The 17,761-nt window shown below is 45.2% G+C and overlaps 1 protein-coding gene and 1 pseudogene across 2 annotated transcripts in view; both read right to left on the bottom strand.

The window, feature by feature from the left end:
* The window catches only part of DNAH2 (dynein axonemal heavy chain 2), a 103,440-nt gene that overhangs the window by 16,485 nt on the left and 69,194 nt on the right, over positions 1-17,761 (bottom strand). Inside the window, exons 50-65 of the mRNA XM_081162046.1 lie at positions 17,509-17,733; positions 16,490-16,594; positions 15,754-15,942; positions 15,463-15,548; positions 15,196-15,326; positions 14,892-15,041; positions 14,152-14,319; positions 13,730-13,890; positions 13,306-13,445; positions 12,049-12,181; positions 11,803-11,942; positions 10,012-10,222; positions 9,682-9,798; positions 9,406-9,547; positions 8,575-8,744; positions 8,306-8,422 (exon numbers count right to left, since the gene is read on the bottom strand). Coding sequence (XP_081018172.1) covers positions 8,306-8,422; positions 8,575-8,744; positions 9,406-9,547; positions 9,682-9,798; positions 10,012-10,222; positions 11,803-11,942; positions 12,049-12,181; positions 13,306-13,445; positions 13,730-13,890; positions 14,152-14,319; positions 14,892-15,041; positions 15,196-15,326; positions 15,463-15,548; positions 15,754-15,942; positions 16,490-16,594; positions 17,509-17,733 — 2,385 coding nt within the window. The remainder of the gene's footprint in view (positions 1-8,305; positions 8,423-8,574; positions 8,745-9,405; positions 9,548-9,681; positions 9,799-10,011; positions 10,223-11,802; positions 11,943-12,048; positions 12,182-13,305; positions 13,446-13,729; positions 13,891-14,151; positions 14,320-14,891; positions 15,042-15,195; positions 15,327-15,462; positions 15,549-15,753; positions 15,943-16,489; positions 16,595-17,508; positions 17,734-17,761) is intronic.
* LOC308568564 (elongation factor 1-alpha 1-like) lies at positions 1,884-4,615 on the bottom strand (annotated as a pseudogene). Its single transcript has 3 exons — positions 4,300-4,615; positions 3,326-4,011; positions 1,884-3,104 (listed from the first exon to the last, which is right to left on the bottom strand). The product of its transcript is annotated as an elongation factor 1-alpha 1-like (transcript).

The raw sequence follows: 17,761 nt of genomic DNA, 5'->3' as shown, positions 1-17,761 counted from the left end.
GAGAGAGAAAGAAGAGTCCATTAAAGGAAAAGGCACAAGTCCAAGGCTCCATACCAGAGACAGGGCTCTGGGAAGAGCTTTACCTGCTAGAGAAGCCTCCCTCAATTCATCACCACCCTATGGGCTCTGCTCAGGTTGGAATATGTCACTTAAATCTAAAGTAGAGGACTGATCGAGCCTCTTCCAGGACCCGGTATGTGTGCCTGAAGGGTGAATAGTAACTGTTTTTAAAAGCCTCAAAATAATCTTGTATATGATTAAACCATTATTTTATATAACAAGTCTCCTACTGATAGACATTTGTGTCTTTCCAACATTATCTACTATTAATGCTGTGAAGAATGTCCTTGTAGGGGCATAAGCACATCTTGATGCCATTTATTTTTTATTTTACTTTGTGAATGAGCAACTTAAAATTTCTGAAGCATAAGGACATGAGAAATCTTCCTCCCACTCCTGCTCTCCATCCGCCCGCTCCCTCCTCAAGGTAGCCAAAGTGCCGTGCTTCCTGAATATTCTTCCAGAGGCCTCCTCTACATGTATAAGTGTGTTCAACACCGCTGTTCCCTGGATTATCACTTTTAGACTATTTATATTGACTTTATGCTATGATAAATGAAGATTTAATCCCTTATACCTCCATACCACCCCCCCTTTCTCTCTATTCCTAATAGTTTTAGTTCTTCTACTGGTTACCCTTATAACTTTAAATAACATGTTGAAACTTCATTTTATATCTACAAAAGCATTGCCTGGTTTTTCCCTCACCCGCATTCACCTCCCAACTTTTTTAGCTGTGCTTTTATTTTTATATTGTCAAGGTTGGTAGCATTCCCACCCAGAAGCCACAACCAGTCTTCTGTGCTTTGTCTTTAGGTTGATTATAAAGGTCCAATACCATGAATAGCATCGGTGTTATGACCTGGCTGAACCACTGGTGGCTGAGGCATATTCTGATAGGCCACTGCGCATGCCGAACTGGTTGTTAAATATTTTTCTCTTACCCGATTACATGTTTTCTCTTTCAGAAATCCTTATTGGTCAATGGTATCTGTTATATATCTCTTATATTTTCTGGTTTGTTCTTGTTTTATATTTCTTGACTCTATCTTCCCACCCTCCTACTGAATGTCATACTGATCATTTTTAAGTTTCCCAGAATTTTTTTTGTGTGTGTGTTAATCCTCATCAGAGGATATTTTTTCCATTGATATTTAGAGAGAGTGAAAGGGATGGGGGGAGGGAGAGGGAGAGAGGGAGGGAGAGAGAGAGAGAGAGATCACTTGCCTCTGCATGCCCCCCCCCATCTGGCCCTGGGATGAACCTGCAACCCAGGTATGTGCCCTTGACTAGGAATTGAACCTGAGACCCTGTGGTGTGCGGGCTGACGCTCTAACCACTGGGAACACCTCCAGAGCCTGACTCTTTCTCTTATCACCTTATTTTTGTTTTGTGGATGTCATTTCTTCCTTAGGTTTGCTTTTGAAGTTCTTCTCTATAACCTGAATAATCTCTGGATTTAGCTTTTCTTCAAGGGTCATGTTTTATTATAATTTTTAATCTTGGTCATTCCCTTGCATGTCAGAAGACTTCCTCCACCCCTTTATACACCCCTTCTCCAGGGGAGGTGTGTGACTGACCCGAGGGGTGAAATGGGAAAGAATAAAATGGAAATGTTCAACTGAGCTCAGGCCCTTTCCTTTTAGGAGTGAGCAAAGTCCACTCTGCCTGCCCAGCAACACCAGTGACCTGGAAAGTCTGTCTGAACATGGGGGTCACAGCTAGTGGGACCGCTTGCCCACAGATGTCAGCGACATTCTCCAACTTAGTTTTTAAAAGTAACATTTTGGACTTTTGTTTTATTTTTTAATTTGTTTAAAGCTCAGGCATAGAAGAAGGCTGCTAGTTCTTGGCTCCCCTCAAGAGTATATTTGCATTTAAATTAAAAAAAAAAAAAAAGTGTATTTGCAGACCAGAATACCCACTGAGAAGCTTTAGGTGGGGCTCAGGGTTTCCTGAGCAGACGTTGAGGTATGGACAGGTGCTTTGACTTCAGTGATTTGTTGAGGCTCATGTTAGGCCTGGTGGGTTTTTTATACTTGTGTGGCTGACCTTTACCTGCTGTTGCCTGGGTGAAAGGCTTTAAGCTGACCCTGAGTTATTTTGACCTTGGCAGATGACGTAGCTTTGTCCATAGGTGAATGGCTGTTCTACAGAAGCAGGACTGTTTAAAGCAGTGCAGCTTCAGGGAAACAGGCCTTGGGCAAGAAAGGTGTGGGCTTCAAGGACGGCCTTAATGAGGTACAGCGGGGGTCTCAGGATAAAGGCCGCTGTAGCTACAACGCAGGAATGGCCTGATATTGCTGATTAGGTTAAAATGGGGTTAGATTGTTTTTAAGCACCGATGGACAGAATATTGGATTTTTTCTTCTTCTCATTAAACTTTGCTTTAGTGGGTCTAAAAGATCTGTGACAGATTTTGGCCAAGTTGTTTCCATTTAAAAGTACTGATTTTAAAAACTGATAACTTAAAAACTGCTACACAAAAAAAAAAACCATAAATGGTCCACAAAACATTCTCCTTTCCTTTTGCAGGTTTTTACAATGCATTAATCATTAACCAGTCTTTTACTGTTAAACTTAAATGACCAGTTGAGACAAACAGTTCTGAGACCTTCCTTTCACCACTGATCAAGACAGGAGTGGCAGGTATTGAAGGAAATATTCATTAGCCTCTGAGCTTTCTGGGCAGACTTGGTGACTTTGCCAGCTCCAGCTGCCTTCTTGTCCACTGCTTTGATGACACCCACAGCAAATGTCTGTCTCATGTCACAAACAGCAAAACGGCCCAGAAGAGGGCAGTTAGAGAAGCTCTCAACACACATGGGCTTGCCAGGAACCATAATGACGACGGCAGCATCACCAGATTTCAAAAACTTTGGGCCATCTTCTAGCTTTCCCCCAGAAGGATGATCAATCTCCTTCAGCTCAGCAAATCTGTGAGCAACGTGAACCATGTGACAGTCCAGCACAGGGGCATAGCCAGCACTGATCTGGCCTGAATGGTTCAGGATATTCACCTGAGCTGTGAAGTCAGCTGCTTCCTTTGGTGGATCATATTTTTTAAAATATGTTTTTATTGGTTTTAGAGAGAGGGAGAAGGAGAGAGAGAGAGAGAGAAACATCAATGAGAGAGAACCATCAATCAGCTGTCCTGCACAGCCCCCCACTGGGTATCGAACCTGAAACCCGGGGCATGTACCCTGACTGGGAATCAAACCGGCGACCTCTGAGTGCATGGGACAATGCTCAACTGAGCCAGCACCATTGGTGGGTCATTTTCATTGTCACCAGCCACACTGCCACAATGAACATCTTTGACAGACACATTCTTGACATTGAAGCCCATACAGTCCCCAGGAAGAGCTTCACTCAAAGCTTCATGGTACATTTCAACAAACTTTCAGTTGTAACATTGACTGGAGCAAAGCAAACACCATGCTGGATTTGAGAACACCACTCTCCATTCGGCCCACAGGGACAGTCTACCAATACCACGAATTCTGTAGACATCCTGGAGGGACAGATGCAGGGGCCTGTCAGTTGGACAAGTTGGTGGCAGGATGCAATCCAGGGCTTCAAGCAGTGTGGTTCCACTGGCACTGCCATCTTTATGGGTGACCTTCCATCCCTTGAACCAAGGCATGTTAGAACTTGGCTCCAGCATGCTGTTGCTGTTCCAACCAGAAATTGGCACAAAGGCTACTGTGTCAGGGTTGTAGCCAATTTTCTTAATGAAGGTGCTGATTTCTTTAACAATGTCCTCATATCTCTTCTGGCCATAGAGTGGCTCAGTGGAATTCACTGTGTTAACACCAACAATCAGTTGTTTCACACCCAGTGTGTAAGCCAGAAGGGCATGCTCGCGGGTGTGCCATTCTTGAGATACCTGCTTCAAATTCACCAACCCAGCAGCAAAAATCAGGTCAGCACAGTCAGCCTGAGATGTGTCTGTAATCATGTTTGTTGTTGTTAATCCTCACTAGAGGATATTTTTTCCATTGATTTTTTTAGAGAGGGAGGGAGGGAGGGAGGAAGGGAAGAAGGAAGTGGGAGAGAGAGAGAGAGAGGGAGAGAGAGAAACATTGATGTGAAAGAGATACATCTACTGGTTGCCTCCCCCACACTCTCTGACCAGGGCCAGGGATGGAACCTACAACCCAGGTACGTGAGCTGGACCAGGAATCGAACTTGTGACCCTTCTGCGAGTGGGCCGACGGTCTAACCACTGAGCAACACCAACCAGGGATGTACTCATGTTCTGATGAAGTCTCTGTGTCCTGAGGCATCAATGATGGTCACATAATACTTGCTGATCTCGAATTTCCACAGGGAGCTATCAATGGTGATACCATGCTCACATTCAGCTTTCAGTTTATCCAAGACCCAGGCATACTTGAAGGAGCCCTTCCCCATCTCAGCAGCCTCCTCAAATTTTTGATGGTTCTTTTGTCAGTCCCACACACTTGTATATCAGATGGCCAGTAGTGGTAGACCTGCTGGAATCTACGTGTTCAATGATGATGATGTTGATATGAGTCTTTTCCTTTCCCATTTTGGCTTTGATTTAGTTGTGGTGTTCACGACACCTGTGTTCTGGCGGCAAACCCATTGCAAAAAACAGAATATTAGATTCGAGGCTTTTAAACTGGCAAGGCATTAGGCTTTGTGCATACTATAGGTTCTTGCTTTAAATGGTTATTGCCAGGCCTAGGTAGACAGCACTAGATCAGCTGTCCCATTATTCAGTTTCTACTCCAGGCTAAGGATTCAGTTATGGTGGGACTAGCCTAAAATCCACGTGGCTTGTCCACAGGTAGACGGGCTAGAAATATTCTGTTTTGGCTGAGATTCCAGGTGATAGGGTAGTAGGCATAAAGGTATCATCTATGACTTAATGGAACATTCCTGAGCAACTTAGGGGATTCAAAAGGGAGGAAAACCATGCTTTGAGACACAAATGGCAGAGGACTTGCTCCCCACAAGGCCCCAGGGCACAGGCTTCAGCAGCATCAATAGCAGCTTCAGTTCGGGAATCTGCTGATGGTAATATTCCAATTAGAGTAAGCATGGGGACAAGGCAAAAACCTTCCCCAAAAGGCAGTTTTTGTAGACCTCAGCAATTCCACAGAGAAGCAGCAATATTAGCCACTGTGGTATAGGACTGACCATACCTGATCACAACACAGCAGGGAGCCTGAGCGCAAGGTGGGGACTGAAACTGAAGAGATATACACAGGGTTACCATTTGGAGGGATGAAAAGTTCTAGAACAAGATAACAGTAATGGCTGCACAATATGGTGAATGTACTTAATACCACTGACTTGTACACTTTAAAATGATTACAATGGTAAATTTTATGTGTATTTTACCACAATAACCTCCCCTCCAAAAAAAGAAGATATACACATGTGGATTTCCAACACCCCCCAGTACAGGAAATGCTTATTGAGTATGATAGCTCTTATGTGACTCTATTGCTTGAAGTTTCTCCCAGTTTAGGTTAAGTTCACTGATCATGGTTTCCAGGTAACTGACATTCCTGTGAAGGAACAAGATTTTCTCCATGCACCCTCATTCCTAAAAATACCTCTGAGTTTCTACTCTGGTCTTTAGGGCAATAACAACTGGTTTCTGGGAATATAATTTTATCTGGAAGTCATGAATGCCTTATTAACTCCTTGAATTCTTTTTATTTTCAAGTAATGCTCATGAGAGACTTGAGCATTAAGTCTCAACTAGTGTAGCCTCTGAAGTCCTGCAGGCAGCATTTCCATTTCCATCGAGTGACAGACCAGATCACAATGTCAGGAAACTGAGACCCAGATCCTGAGAACCCCTCAGTTGAAACTGTGCAGAATAAGAAATTGGGGAGGATGGGTTAGGGACTTTAACTTAAGGATGTTGGCTTCTAGATCTTTAACTCATAAAAATTTGATTTCAGATTTTAATTTATTTGGACTTTAGTTTACAAAGAGATTTAATCTTTGAAATTTAGTTTCTCCCTGGGGGTTATATTCAAACGTGTGGAACTTCTGTGTATTATTATTATTGTAGCATTTTAATGCTATCATTCAATCTTACTGCATAATCTCCAATACACTATGTTGAATAATGTGACATAATTAGGAGTGGGAAATAGGAAAGAAGGTGAGTTTTCAGCCTTGAGCATACAATTGCCTTGAAGTAGATTAAGACTGTCCCGACCCATTTCAGAGGCTTCTGGAGCAATTTCTAAGCTGGTGGTTCGTAACCCTTGCTGCATGTCAGAATCGGGTCTATGGAAAATATACTTTCAGGGCCCCAAACGAGTGAGTAATGATTAAAGCTATTCACTCAATATTTGGATTGATATGCAATATAATTGGGCTCTGGGCCTCTTTCCAGACCTCTGAGCCCTAGAGCTATGTACAGGCTTTCCCACCTCTGGCTGGCTCTGAAAAGAAAGCTCCCAAAATGCTGATTTCCAGGCTCTGAGAATCTCTTAGGACCAAAGATTTGTACTTCCATGGCCTGGGGTGGAGCCTAGCATCAGCACAGGGCTCTCTGCAAGTGAGTGGGTAAGGGTGCCTGATTCCGAGTTCTGTTACAAGGTGCATTTGGCTCTTATATGTCATAACCTATGTTGCAGTAACAAAGGAGAAATTCTGGTTCCCTGTCTGCTTATTCTTAACAATTAGGAGTTCTCAAGAGACCTAACATTGGGTACTCTGTAAGTATTTGCCTAATGAATGATGTTGTTGGCAGCTGACCCCAGAAGTCCCATTTTTTACATATAAAGGAAACAATCTCTAATTATTTGGCCCAGAATATGATTCATCCAGAAGTGAGAAATCTTTCCAAATGATTGCCACACCTGTGATTATTCATGTTTGAAAAACAGAGTAGAAGAGTGAAGGTTTCATGAGAGGCTGGGAGGAGACAATGGCAGCAGGAATGGGGCAATGGAGGATCATGGGTAAATAGAAGCCCACTTGCCTACCCTGGTTGATTCTACCCAAACACAATCAGAAGAGGCTTCAAGGGCAGCTCTACTCCCATCAGCAAAGATGCTGCGACAGGAAAAGACTGGGATGAACTGTGGTGGCAATGGCCTTGGAGTTGGGAAATGCGGGTTCTAGCCCATGTCTGTCACTTAATCTCACTAACCCTCGAGCTCCTCATCTGATTTGAGGAGGTTGGACCTGGACCTGGCTATTCTCCATAGTTGGTTTTGTTGAAAACATTTTGAAACAGTATGACCAGCTTTGGTTATATAAAAAATTTTAAACTTCCATAGAGTTAAAGATAGCATCAACAAGGTTTGAGGACAAGTGTAGATCAAGATATTGGCATCAATGAACACATCCATCAAAAAGGAAATGGTTAAATAAATGATGGCATAGCCACCCACTGGAATATCATGCAGTGGTGAAAAGAAAGGAGAAACTCTTTAGGTACCAATATGGAACAATCTTCAATATATGGAAATAAGATAGGAAGTGCAGAACAGTGTGTATAATGTAAAAAAATGAAAAAAGATATATTTGTTTATATAAGCATAGAACACCCCTGGGTGAATAAACAAGGGAAAGGAGCTGGTGGCTAGAGAGCAGAAGGTGGGAGGGACACTTCTTATTGGATACTCTTGTTCCTTTTGAATTTCAAACCATGTGATTGTATTACCTATTAAATCAATAATAGAAAAATTAAATGATAGGCTAGAAGAATTTTGAACTCTTGATAATAGCACTCTACATTCTGCCTTGTTTGAGAATTATCTGTGCACATATCTTATAGGAAATCACCTTCTGGGTTGACTAGACTGTTAACAGTAAGTAAGCGCCTCTACCTCTGAGACGACCCAGTGCCCGCTCAGACACTCTCAGCCCACATTCTTCCGGTCCCCAGCAGTGATGTTGACACTCTTGCCCTATTCCACATCCTCCTTCCCAGCAAAGGCCAATTTGCCACACAAACTTCATCAGTTAATATCTCAGGGCTTATCTCCAAAGACCATGACAGAGACGGCCAGCTCCCAAGTCAGTTTTTGCAAGGACTACTCAAGGGACAATGCCCTCTGTGCCTTTGTAAACATCTACTGTTGGCTCGGCTTTCTTAGCCAGAGGCCGCCCGTCTAAAAAGGGCATAGAGTGGGAGGCAGATAGTACTGGAAGGGAGAGGGGGAAAGGGTTAGATGGGGAGAGGTGAATGGTAACGAAGCATCCCTGAGATCAGAGAGGAAAAGACTGGCTTGAGGCTCACCTCCCGCAGCTTCTCCTGGGCCTCAGCCAGCGCTGCTTGCTTCTCCTGAAGCTGGGCCAACGCAGCATTCATTCGGATCCGCTTGGGCTCCACCACCCGATATAGCCGCCCATACATCTGCAGGGAGACAGCCAGGCAGTGGGGTTGCCCACCCACCAGTGGTCCTTCCTTCCCCCCTGGGCCTTCCATTCCCCCAGCTTTGTCCTGTGTGCATCGCCCTTTTCCCAGGCCTGCCTCACTGCTCCCCATCCCACCTCGCTCCTGCTTACCTCCATGGCCCGTACCCACATGCAGAGGGACTTGGCAGCAAGTGAGACTCGGCCGATAATGTCAGGCTGGAAGTCAGGCTGGGCGCAGTAGGCCCCAATCTTCTTCAGAACCTTATCTGAGATATTGTCTTTATCAAAGTTGATCAGTGATTTGATGAAGTTCTGTTCCCCTGTGGGGTGAAAATCAGGGGCCTCAGTCATAAGGCCTAATTCCACCCTCATTGTCCAGATTACACCTCTGCTGCTTAGGTATAGCCACATTTTTCCTGGGTTCAGTTCCCAAGGCCAGAATATTTGACTTCAGCCTGAGTTTCTTCTGTTGACTTTGCTCCCTTCTCTAGAATCTCACAGGCCCCAGGACCCTCCACAATCTTCCCAGCCTCATTTCACATCACTTACCTTGAGCATTCTCACCTGAACACCCCACACACCACCCTTTCAGGCTCACAGGCTATATTCTACCAAGAGAACTCAAAGCGGAGAAAACCACAAGAATGTCGCAGCAGCAAGGCTCTTGTTTTCCGTTTTCTGATTCTTGCCCTTTGGAGGGCAAGGCATTCCTCCCTTGGATTCTGAGATATATTCCTATATCTTTATAACAATTTCTTTTTATCATTTTCCTTAAATTAAGATGTGTTGTTTTCTGTTACTTACAACTGAAGAATCTTAACTGATATTTATGTCTTCTCTTTTCCACTAGGCTCTATGCTCTTGAGGGTCAGTACAATGCCTCATTCATCTCTGTCTCCCCAAGTGCCTGACACACAGCAGACGATTAATAATAAATGCTGGGTGAATTGATGTTAATTATCTCCTGGCTCTCTAGCTTACCTAGCTGCCTCTTGGACTCTGCCCAGGTGGGCTCGTTGCCTCGAAGAATCATGACCGCCTGCATCACTATCTCCACTTGGGCAGGGGGCCGTCCGTAAGACTTGATCTCTCCTATATCCTTCTTGTTCAGAGACTCCAAGGCCTGGGAAAAGGATCCACTTAGAGAGCAGGACGGAAGTCAACCCAGCTGGCAAGACAGGTCCTGTACGGGAACGGGACCCAGCTCTTCTTCCCACTCCCCCAGGGACTTTGAGGCTCTTCCCCCCACCCCAATACCCGCATGGCCTCTTCCAGGGCTGGCAATGCCTCTTCTAGATCCTTCTGGGCATTGTCAGCCAGTGCCTGGCACTTGACTTCCTCAACTGCAATCTTCTCACTATTGGCTGTGACGGCCTAGGGATAAAAAGAGGTTGAGGTTTTTGTCTTTCCCTTGGGCAAAGGCGGGGCTGACAGTGTTGGTGGTAATGAGGAAAGATAATGCCAGAGAGAATCTGAGGAGTGGAACATGCATCCCAACAGAGTAACCGATGGAGACTGGAAGCCTCTGCCCAGTGAGCACTGGTAGTGAAGGGGTGTGAGGGGCAGGACTACTGCAGGTCCCCCCACCTTCTGCTGCTCATCCGCTTCCCGCTTCTGCTGCACAATGATGACCAGGTACTCCTCACACTGTTTCTGGAACTCAGCCACCTTTTTCTTGGCATCCTCCAGCTCCAGCGACATCACTTCCACCTTTTCCCTCGTTTCATCGATCTTAAACAATCCTGTCCGAAGCTTATTGGCCTGGTCCAGCAGCTCCTGCCGCTTCTCTGCCAGCAACCTGGGGGACAAAAGGGGAAAAGGTACTTGGAGAGGCTGGACTCCCAGAGAGGAGAGTTCCCTAGGTAGCCTCCTGTCCCAGTGCGTCTCGGTCCCTGTCTTCCTTTCTGTTGTCACCACCACCCTGGTCAGGTTTTTATTATTTCCTTCCTGGATCATTGCCAACAGCTTCCCAACTGGTCTTCGTGCTTCCAAACTCTTGTCCCTCTGATTTATTCTACATACCACTGTCAATATCAGCCAGACACTGCTTTCACCACATTTCCCTACTTGAGAATCTTCCACTGTTCTCTTGTGTGCAGCAGGCGGGGGTGGGTGCAGGAACTAGAAAACACAAACCTGTCCCAAGGGGGTGGCCATCTTTTGTCTCTAGGCTGTTTTTTTCTTGTGGGAATGAATGTGGGCTCGGTATTGCCAACATTTCTGATTTTCAGAGAGAAGTAAAAAATATGGATTTTTCTAACACTCCTGGGTTTTAAATGTTGGCAACTCATTCAAAAAGTTTTAACATTGTCCAAGCCAAAAAAACTGTCTATGCAGGATTGTTTTCTAGACTAAATAAGAAAATGCATGTAACCAGCAAATAGTAAACACAATGTAAGTCTATGACCCAGGGAAGTCAAGGACTTTATTTTATTTATTTATTTATTTATTTATTTATTTATTTATTTATTTATTTATTTATTTATTATTTATTTATTTATTTATTTATTTTTAAATCCTTACCCAAGGATATTTTTTCCATTGATTTTATAGGGAGTGGAAGGGAGGGAGGAGAAGGGGGAGAGAGAGAAAGAAACATTTATGTTGACACATCAATAGGTTGCCTCCCACATGCACCTCAACCGGGGCCAGGGATCAAACCTGCAACTGAGGTACATGCCCTTGACCGGGAATTGAACCCACGACCCTCTGGTCCACAGGCCAATGCTCTAAACACTGAGCCAAACTGGCCAGGGCAGGCAAGGACTTTATTTTGTTAACTGGTATATTGCAAGTATCTAGAATAGTGCCTGGCACATAATAGGTGCTCAAAAAATACATATTAAATGAATAACTAAATGTTGGCTATCACTATTATTATAAATGGCTTTTTCTTTACCTTAAAGTACTGAATCCAATAAATGAGGGCTTTTTTACATTTCTCTTATATTCTTCAAAGCAAATTATTGTGTTGTGCCCATAAAGAATACTCAATATACCTTAATGAATAAATATATAATTCTTAGGAATGGTGGAAAATCTAGAAGATATTAAAGGCAGAGAGGAGAGGACTGAGTGTGTATTATGAGTATACATGGCAGTGTCACCAGTGTATTGTGGTTAGAAAAGAAAACATTCCAGAAAATAAGGACAAAGAGTGTGACGAGGGCTCTAGAGACAGCCACAGCCCTGGAAGGCCCATCTCTCCTTCACTAACTTCCTGGGCAAAACTAAGACCCCTGGCATCTCTGCCATTCCACATTAGCGTCTGGGTCCCATTGGCCAGCTCCTGGATATTTTCCATTAAATCATTTCAGTAATTGCCCTCAAAAGACACCAAGCTCCCTGGCCCTCTATGTCCCCTACTCTTCTTCGTACTTCTTATATCCAGACACAAGTTCCAGGTAGTTCGTGGGTGTGACATAGTTGTATCTTCGCAGTTCCAACAGCATCTTCTGGGAATACTGAGCCACTGACCAGTGCATGGTGACAAAGATCTGGGCCACCTTCCTGTGGATCTGAGGCCATAGGAGAAAGGACAAGACAGACAGTGATGGCAGGTGGAGAACAGAAATGGGAGAAAGCTCAAGGGAGTGTGCAGAGAGATGGGAAGGAGGATCTCACATTCTCCTGAGTTCCCAGATCTACTCCCACGAGGTACTTCTCAGCCACCTCTAGCAGGGCTTCTCGGGGCCACTCTGAGAACCAGTTGATGGTAGAGCAGTTCACCAAGGCTGGGTACTGGCGGATCCAGTTCCTGGTGAGGGGTTTTGAGAGGCAGTTAAGTCCATTCGCAGAGTCAGCCTCCAGCTACTGGCTTTGTCACAGGTCTACCTACTTTCTAGGAACCTAGGGCTCTTGTATCTCCTTGTCTAGATTCTTCTCCCCTCAGAACTAGTTCAGTGAAGTATTTAGAAACAGGTTCTGAGGTCAGAAAAACCTGATTCCACATTTCTAGGTGTGGATCTTGGGCAAGTGATCTAACCATTTGAATGTCAGCTTCCTAATCTCTAAAATGGGAATAACAAAGCATACTAACTAGGGTTGTTAGTAGATCCAACGAGGTGACACATAAAATGCAGTGCCTGGTACATGGTAAATACACCATAACTATAGAAATAAACAAAATGGGAACCCACATTGCCTCTCTGTACAAGTTCCGCCTTCCTCCTACTTTCTAATGCTCTTAAAAATCTAGTTATACCAAGAGTAGACAAATAAAATGTGGTCTGTACATACAATGGAATATTACTCAGCCTTAAAAAGGAGGAAATTCTGATACATGCTACAACATGGATGATATGAGGACATTATGCTAAGTAAACTAAGCAAGTCACAAAAAGACCAATACTCTATGATTCCACTTATACGAGATATCATAGAAACAGAAAGTAGAATGGTGGTTGCCAGGAGATGGGGGAATGGAAGAAATGGAAAGTTATTCAGTGGGTATGGAGTTTCAATTCTGCACAATGAGAACGTTTTAGAGATCTGTTGTACAACAATGTGAATATGCTTAACACTACTGAGCTGTACACTTAAAAATTGTTAAGATGGTAAATTTAATGTTCTGTGTTTTTTATCACAAAAATTTCAAAACAAAACAAAAAAACACCCTCTTTAACCCCCCCCCCCCAAAAAAAAAACAACAACCTAGTCACACCAAAAGGGAGTGGACCACTTCTATGTAAGCAGCAGGAACTTCCTGAAAAAAGGCAAGGTCTATGGAAAGAAGATGGGGCTTTCAGGGTGTAGAGACTGGCGCCATTCATGGAGCTAACTCCCAGAAGGTATGGGAGGCCAAAAGAGGGGAAGAGGACCCTGTGAAGAATGCTGGGCTAACACAGGGAGAGAGAGAGAAGGCTATATAACAGGAGTCACCTGAAGGGGTCGCCCACAGGGCTGAGGCAGAGAACAATGTGCAGGTTGTTGCGCACGCGCTCAATGAGGTAGGCAAAGAGGCTGTCCGAGGACTCTGGCACCTGCTCTGCCCGGGCCTGCTCTATGATCTGTGTCTGGATCTGAACAGAAACCACATAGGGTCAGAGGGCTGCAGTTTCAATGGCAGGACCAGAGTGGGCAGCAGGTGAGGCTGAGCTGACAGGGTGTGGGTTTTAAAGCAGCTCTATCCAATAGTGTCCCTTGAGGGAAGAAGACTGAAGAGGAACAGCTCTTCCACCTAATGGGGACGGGTGGCGTAGACAGGGGGTGTGCCACAGTAGCATATTCTGGGATCTGGGCTTCTTCAGGGGTTAATTAGGAAGGTCAAAGAACCAACTAGTTGAGGGCATGGAAGGGATCATACTTCTTCAAATTCATCAGTCTTGTAGAGATTGGGGACCTCGCCTGAGCTGAGGATGTTGTTAATGTCCTCTAGGAACGATTCATCAGCAATCTGGGTATCCACGAAAAGGAAGGATGTAGCTTTGAGTTCTACCCCAGCCTGGCGGTACAGACGCTTGATATCTGCGCCAGATGAGAAAAGGAGGAAATGGGAACAGGCAGACTCTTCAGATTCACCAGCCCGTCTTTTACTCCTCTTCTGAGATTTAGGCACCTTACCCCATCCTTCAACACATACACAACACCATTCTATTTCCACATGGGCCTGGCACAGCTCACTATCTGGGTTCCATCCCTCCTCTTTCTTGTCACTGCAGAATGTCAAGCATCTGATCTTTCACTCCTAGCCCTAAACCCTCTCCTGTTTCAGAAACCCAGTCATACCTTCTCGGAACTCCTGCTTCCGATAATGTTTGGTGACTTCAATCTGGAAGGTGGTGTACTCGCAGATAGATGAGGCCAAGCGGGCCAGACTCTGGCGCCCACTGCCCCCAATGCCCACCAAGAGCATGTTGCCCCGAGGCTGTCCAATGACCCGCACAATCCGTGTGACTAGGAGTTGGGAGGTGGGGTACAAGGGCAATGAGTTGGCTGAGCAACCTCAGGGGACCCCCAGGCCCTAGACTAGGGACCGGGATGCCTAGAACTGAAATAGAGGGACCAAGAGATGAGGAAAGAGGTTAGTATCTGAAGCCCTGGTGGCAATTCAACTTTTTTTTAAAATATGGTTTCATTGATTTCAGAGAAAGCATGGGAGAGTGAAAGAGATAGAAACATCAATGATGAGAGAGAGTCATTGACTGGCTACCTCCTGTATGCCCCTGACCGGAGATCGAGCCTGCAACCTAGACATGTGCCTTCACTGGGAATTGAACTGTGACCTCCTGGTTCCTAGGTCAAAGCTCAGCCACTGAGCCACACCAGCTGGTGGCAATTCAACTTTTAACTCTACCATGTCTGTTAAACACCACTGTTGAGAAAAAGCCCCGCCCATTGCCACAAGGGCATCTGGAGCAAGGAAGGAAGGTAACTTCCAGGAGAGACCTGGGAAGGAATCCCTGTTTCCTTGGAAATACCCCATAATTGGAATTCTGGGGAAGGGGATGGGAATAGGAAATGCTCACTGTGTTCAATAGCCTCTCGGAAGAGCACCAGATGCATTGGCACAACAGCAGGTGACAGATTGTACTCATTTAGTGCCGTCTCCATGGCTGTCTTCAGTACCGTCAGATCAGTTAGGTCTTCATACACTTTGGGCTCCCTCATGAAGTCCCCTAGGCCATGGGAAGACGGCGTCAGAGTCTCAAATGCCTAGTCTTCCCCACACTTCCTCAAAGAGCCCTAAACATCAGGACTCCATGCCCAACCCTTCTTCTAACTCATCTCCAAAGAGTCTCCAGCCTACAGTAGCCACAGCTCCCAGCTCACCAAAAATAGGAGGACGTTTGTTGGGACAAAGATTATGAAATGTGAGGTCAAAGAAGGAGCCGAGTTTGTCACTTAAGATGGTAACAAATGCTTCCATGTCTGCCGCATCAACCAGTCGGTCAGAGAAGACTCTATTGGGAGGGAGTTGGGGTGAGATCTGGGAATAAGGAGAATGACCCTAGGAAAAGGACCATCAGAGTGAGGCTGAGGGTGGGGCTTGAAGCAAGGCTGCTGAAACCTAGATCTGGAGGGGCACAAGCATCTCACCTGAAACATTCATGGATCCAGAGTCGTGTGATGCTGGACTTGGTGTCGTGGAAGTCTTTGTTGGCTCTAAGCATGCCCTGAAATACCTAAGGAAGAGGCATAGCTAGTGAGATGCGGGAAGGAAAGATTTCCTTCAGAAATTTTAGAGGTAAGGTCAGAGACCGCAGCATTCGAGGATGGGGGTGATTTGGGGTTATGGAATGCTACTGAGCTCCAAAGCTTACTTTGAGAAGAGAATGCCTATAAGGTGGCTGTGCCAAGCAAAAGGAGCAAGGTTGGATGGAGTTTTACCTTAGAGATGTCGCGAAGGTTGAAGAGGTAGTGGATCTTGGCAGGTGTGGGCAGGAAGCGCTGGACCACGGTGTTGTACACATCTAAAGTGGCCTCCGTCACCACATTCCCAATAGGCTTCACCTCCTCCTCAAAGTCCTGAAGCTTCTGATTGATCATGGTGCCAAATATTCGGATGATCTGAGACTCCTAGAAAAAGGCCCTCTGATTCACTTTTGCAGGTTCCTGGCCTTAGGCTCCAATATGGGTCAGCATGGTACTATGCCAATCTTGTATTTATTTAAAATTTTTGTATTTTGCTCATAATAAATTTTTGTGCTTACTTTTAAAAAAATATATTGCATTAAAATAGTATTTACCTTGATTACTGAATATTTTTGGCGCCCCTGAGTGCCTCATTTGCCTCACCCTAATCCTGGCAATGCTCTCAGCTCTCGGCCTTGTAGGACTTACCTTTCTTAGCCTATTTGGGACCCCCTGCATTCTCTGCCCACTGGGACAAAGAGTCGTGGCATTCCAGAGCCAGCAAGCTACACTTTCATCCTGTGGTTCTCCTAGCTCAGGAGAAGCAAAGGCTTCTACAGATGGCAGTCTCCCCTCTATATATTACAGCTCCCTGTATGCAGCTCTGCTCAAGGGGTTCTGAGCCCCCTCCTTGATCTGCCCCTCATTTTCTATAACAAAGATAGTTTTGCCTTCTACAATCCCCCCCTCTACTAGCTCCAGTTGCCCTCACTGTGGGGAAGGTCATGTTGATGATGTTGAAGCGACTCTGCAGCCTTGGGGAGATGACAGTCCGTCCGCCCCCAGGAGGGCCCATGGCAGCCATCAGGAACATGTCCTAGGGAGCAAAGACAAGATAGGGCAGAGAGACAGATTTAAAGAGGGATGAGAGGAGGTGAAGAAATAGGGAAGATGTAAAAGGAGCCGGGAGGAAGGGAGTCCACAGAGGGACACATGGGAAGGGGACAGGGACAAAATTAGCAGGAGGAAATAAGGAGTAATGGGGGCAGGGAAAGGTAAAGTGAAGAAAGGGATGAGGGACATTCTTTAGAATTATTAATGTGTTTGTTTTTACTTCATCATTATAATCCATGTACCCAAATTAGAAAATAGAGGTGAGTTAAAAACTAATATTTGATTACATCTTCTGGACTTTTTTTTAATGTATGTATCTGTCCACACGAGTGCATGTATGTATTCTCAGAAACATAAGAATATATTACTTATTAGGTAGGTTTTTGAGCCGGAGTGTCAAATAGATGAGCACCCCAGAAACCGGGCTGGAATGGCTGCTGCCCCTTGACACAGGAGAAAGAAATAAACAAGATGCTCAGATCCCCCTGGGAGAAGAGCCAAGACTGAAGGCGGCTGCCTGGGTCCTCAGTGGGGAGCAGAGAACTGATACCATGGGGGTGTTTACTGTAAAAATGGGAGACAGAGGAGGCCCAGAGGGGGTAGTTATAGACCCTGGGCACCTAGACAGTTCTGAGAAGCATCAGGTTGGCATGTAAGCATGGTATCAGAGGCCTGGGAAAAGGAGTGGAAGTTAGAGGACAGTATCCTTTGGGCAGGGTTAATGAGGAGAGCTAATAATAGGAACTGATAATTTAGGAGCCAGTTATCTCAGTCCTGAGAAAAGCAGTAAACTCCTGTGTGGAAAGGAATATAGGATTATAGGATTCTATACTGGCATCCCAGTGGAGGGGGCACTGAACCTATCATGGGGGGGGAACAAATACCCCAGAAGCTTACTCGAATGTACTTGATGGTCTGCTTCAAACGATCATACCAGAAGCCATAGTCAATCCAGAGGCGAATCAGCTCCAGGGGTGGCTGAGACCCAAATGTGTCCTTAGCTGGCATATTTAGGTCATCCATAAAGGTGATCATGCTTTTCCCCCCAAATGGCACATAGACACCCTTGGTTCGCTTCTCCACTCTGCTCTCAATGATGCTCTGCACATTATTGGATGTGGTCTGGTGAAAAAGGCACAGAATAAATGCT

The sequence above is a fragment of the Miniopterus schreibersii genome (assembly GCF_964146895.1).
Source record: "Miniopterus schreibersii genome assembly, chromosome: 16".
Taxonomy (NCBI): domain Eukaryota; kingdom Metazoa; phylum Chordata; class Mammalia; order Chiroptera; family Miniopteridae; genus Miniopterus; species Miniopterus schreibersii.
The sequence above is the reverse complement of the archived record's forward strand: the minus strand, read 5'-3'. Positions and strand labels throughout refer to the sequence as shown.